The sequence below is a fragment of the Arachis ipaensis genome, chromosome B01 (genome assembly GCF_000816755.2).
Source record: "Arachis ipaensis cultivar K30076 chromosome B01, Araip1.1, whole genome shotgun sequence".
In the NCBI taxonomy this organism is placed as follows: Eukaryota; Viridiplantae; Streptophyta; class Magnoliopsida; order Fabales; family Fabaceae; genus Arachis; species Arachis ipaensis.
Genome location: NC_029785.2, coordinates 31,397,050 through 31,401,706, shown reverse-complemented (window position 1 = coordinate 31,401,706; position 4,657 = coordinate 31,397,050). Strand labels below are relative to the sequence as shown.

The 4,657-nt window shown below is 37.6% G+C and overlaps 1 protein-coding gene across 1 annotated transcript; it reads left to right on the top strand.

The window, feature by feature from the left end:
- Positions 489-1,163, top strand: LOC107605084. Its single transcript, XM_016306830.1, has one exon. The coding sequence runs from the start codon at positions 489-491 to the stop codon at positions 1,161-1,163; it is 675 nt and encodes a 224-aa protein (XP_016162316.1).

The following is a 4,657-nucleotide window of genomic DNA, read 5'->3' as shown; positions in this document are numbered from 1 at the left end:
AGAATAAACCGAGAGTAATACTCTCGGTTATTTTTATTGGTTTGAACTTGTGACAACGAAAACTAAACTTTGATGTGAGAATCCATTGTTGGTCTAGACTATGCTTGCAAAGAAGAGATTCTTTTTATTGAGGAATTCTAGACCAACATAAAATTCCCTCCATCAAGCTTGCCCTAGAAAAATTATCTCAGAGCACACTAGCATTCATGGAAGAAACTAGAAGCTTCAAGGAGGAAACAAGAACCAATTTCAAGAATCAAGGTGCTTCAATTAGGAAAATGGAGGTGCAAGTAGGCCGGATTGCTTAACAATTGGCGAAATCCACAAATGTTCTCCCCAGTGACACAATTCCAAACCCAAGGAAGGAGTGCAAGACTATTTACTTGAGAAGTGGAAAGGTGGTAGGAGAAGAAGAGAAGGAAGAAACTAAAAAGGAGGAGTTCACTGTCAAGGCAAGAAAGGAAGCTCCAGAGGATACTAATCTTGAAATGGATCACGTACAACCCACCTTTCTGCAACCAATTCAAGCTATAGAAGTTCCACCAAAAGAGAGAATCCTAGTGCCTGACTACAAGTCAAGAATTCCATACCCTCAAAGGCTCAATGGGAAAAACAAGGAGAGGCAATACTCCAAATTCTTGGAGATATTTAAGACTTTGCACATCAACATTCTATTCATAGAGGCTCTTGAACAAATGCCCATGTATGCCAAATTTATAAAGGATTTGCTGTACAAGAAGAAATCCTTGAAGGGAGGCCAAACAATGGTGATGACCAAGGAGTGTAGTGCAATTATTCAAAGGAACTTGTCAACAAAGAAGAAAGATCCAGGGAGTTTTCAAATTCCTTGCACTATTGACAATACTACATTTGATAGAGTTTTATGTGATTTAGGGGCAAGTATTAATCTAATGCCTTTATCAATGATGAAGAGGTTAAAAATTCAAGAATTGAAGCCCACCAAAAAAGCTCTACAACTTGCAAACAAGTCAATGAAGCTTGCACATAAAGTGGTTGAAAATGTCCTAATCAAAGTGGAAAAAATTTTTCTCCTAGTAGATTTTGTCATTCTTGACATGGAAGAAGATGAACATGCCTCCATCATTCTAGGGAGACCTTTTCTAGCCACTGGAAGTTCTTTTATTGATGTTGAAAAAGGGTGAATTGATGTTGAGGGTACATGATGATCATGAAGTCTTTCATGTTTTCAAGACCATGCATCATTCAATTGATCAAGAGGATTGCAAAAAAGTTGAAGCCAAAGACCAAAATCTGAAGGAAGAACCTAATGAATCACTTTTAGATGTCCTTTTTTCTTGCTTGAGTAGAAAGGAAGAGACAGAAAAAGTACCACAAACTGACCATTCAGTTGAAGCCTCAAAGACTTTTCAACCAAAGCCTCCCTTTGAAATCAACAAACCTCCTGACATCAATCCTAAGTTTGGTGTTGGGTGTGCATCAAACAAGGAGGAGGCTTCAAAGAAGAAAGTGCCTAGAGGGTGCAGGAACAAGAAAATTCCTACTGAAGACTTTTCATCCAAAGACAAAGTAGTGTTATCTCGCCACCCACTGTTGCCATGCACAGGAGTAGAGTTCTTTCCTTTGAGCATCTTGAGCTAACATATGAAGACACAGGAAGAAAATTCAATGTCAGCAAGGAACAACCGTCAAGCTAGTAACGTTAAAAAAGCGCTTGTTCGGAGGCAACCCAATGTTTGGTATCTTCTTTTCTTTCATATTTTTTATTTTTCTTTTACTTAGTTCTTAATTATTATCTATTTTACATTATGCATGAACACTCACAAGAAGTTTGGTGCAGGAGATTTAACTATGACACATGATTTTATATAAAGTTGGGTGTGGTAAAAGCCCTCGTGTTGTGTGTGAAAGCACCACGTACTAAGCCAAAAAGGAGTTGTGCGTACGCATGCATTCGTGCGTACTCAAGTTTGGGATTTTAGGGGGTAGTGTGCGTACACACACACCTGTGCGTACGCACAGGAAGCCTTTCACATATAAAGTGGAGACCCTCACATACAACGTGATAAGGAAGCATGCTCCCAGGACCTTATTTTTGGTAAAGTGTGCGTACGCACAGAAAGTTTTCACATACAACTTGAGAGTTCTCACATACAACGCAGGGGCAAAAACTACTCCCAAGGGCTTTACTTTTAGTAGTATGCATACGCACAAGAGGCTTTTTACGTACAACATGAGCATTCTCATGTATAATGTGACGAACCCCAACATGGACCATGGAACCATTTTAACTCATGTACAACGTGAGATGTACCAAGTAGTACGTCAGGGCATAACATTACATGGTTATTTCATTCATTTAGCCCTGACGCATCACACTCCATTTGAGCCACTATCCAATCTTCATACCTACATGCATGCTTGCTTAAGATCATTACTCTCACACCACATCCAAACCTAAGTTTGGTGTGCTTGTACTCATGCATACAAGATAAAGAGCCACAACTCACTCTCCTCATATTGTACCTCATGTATAAGTCTTTCATTCTATTTTATGTTATCTTATTTTCTTTTCTTGTGTTTCATAATTATTTTCCACAATAACTATCACTTGAGTTTGTTTATATGTGCGGTACTTGTGATTACTCAAGACTTCAGAGAATCTCTACAGGCTCCATCATCAAGACTATTGCTCTTATCAAGGTTATATGTGTGTTCATGGAGTAAGTTTGGTGTGTCACACCAAATTTATATCTCACTTGGTACTTGTCCTAGTTCACATAGATTGTATCACACTAAGTTTGGTATTCTCACACCAAGTTTGGTGTTGCCACATTCACCATACAAACACAGTAATAGCCTCATTATCTTATTTTATTTTGGCTTCCCTTTCTTTTCACTTTAATTTGGATTTTTTTAATCGAATAAGCCTCTGCTTTAATTGAATTATTTCATTTGATGATCCTGTTCCCATCACCATTACTTTTTCTTGTCTTTGATGCTCGAGGATAAGCAATCATTCTAAGTTTGGTATTGGATACTATGCTCTACATAGCCTAAAAGATGATGGAGAAGAAGATAATGAAGAGAAAGACAGTGAAAACAAAGGTTTTTCCTTCTTTTTAATAATATGCATGTGTTTCATTTTGATTTATCTTATATAATGCATTTGAGATTTCTAATTGTCAAATACACATCGTGTCCATCACAACCCATAACCATAATTGTGCTTGCTTCTAAATGGGTGTAATGAGTCATGTGCTGAGAAAGAAAAAAAAAATAGGGAATGATCATAAAGGACCATGACAAATTAAGTTTGGGAAACCAAACTAACTAAGAGTGTTCAGCATGATCTGAGCTACATTGCTTAAGGCTTTAGTCTAGAAGACTATTATGGGCCTTACACTTGACAAAACCTTGAAGAAGTAACAAAAAAAGAAAGTAAGAAAAAGGGGTTATAAGAGAAACCAAAGGCTCTGAGCACCACTGACTAAGGAAATTGAAAGAAAAATAAGCTCAAAGAGCATCCTAGTCAAGTACTTGTGGTGATTTTGTATCAAGCCAAAAGCTTGAAGAACAAAGCATTTAGAAGTCACGGTTAAACTCAAGGAGCAAAGCACCCCCCCTAAAATGAGAAAGCCAAAGGCTCTGAGCACCAATAGTGGAGAATAAAGAAAAGATAAAATAAGCTCAAAGAGCTCACCAACTATGTGCTTGTGGTATTTCTGTGTCGTGCAAAGGATTGAGACAAAAAATTTAGAGTCACGACTAGCCTCAAGGTGCAAAGCACCCACTAAACTTAAATGGTGAAAAGAAAGTAACTAAACTACTTCAAGGTGATAAATCAAGAAAGGATTCCATAATCTAATCCGGATAGAAGCTTTGAAAGATTATAATCAATTTTGTTAAATTGTGCATAAGTGAAACGGTTAACCAAACTCATTTAGATTGCAATCTTTTATCCCTGTATCATAAGGTTAAGAAGTTTGGATTAAGCCATGATTCTTTGCTTGCTTGAGGACAAGCAAGATCCTAAGTTTGGTGTTATGATGCGTCTGCATCTGTAGTATTTTTCCTTTTTAATTTCAACTAATTTAGTAAGAATTTCTGTTAAATAATCAATGAATTTGAGGTTAGAATGAATATTACTTTAATTAGTTAAATTTGATTTATTACAGGAAGCTTGAAAAGAAAAACATAAAGAAACGGAGTAGAAAGTAGAAACAGAAAGCTCCCTGGAAAATAGAAGGATCATGTGAACAAAAAGTTCCCTGGAACAGAAAGCTCCTGAAAAGAAAAAGGAAGCCTTGGCGTTGTACGTGAACAATATGGCGTACTACGTGAAGGAAGAAAAAAATACTTGTGCGCATGCACACATGTGTGTGCACACACAAATAACAATCATTAACCATTTCACGTAGTACATAGGCAGTTTCACATACTACGCAGAAGATGTGCGTACGCACACACCTGTGCATATGCACAACATTGTAAATTTTGGCGAGGGTGCGTACGCACATGTGTGCATACGCACAAATTGGGTTTCACGTAGTACGTGGAATTTCCCACGTATAATGCTAGGGAAAGCAACAAGCCAAACTTAAGAAAAATTGGCTCACGTACAATGTAGCCTACTTCACGTTGTACGCGAGCCCATAAAAGACACTCCAGGACCAAG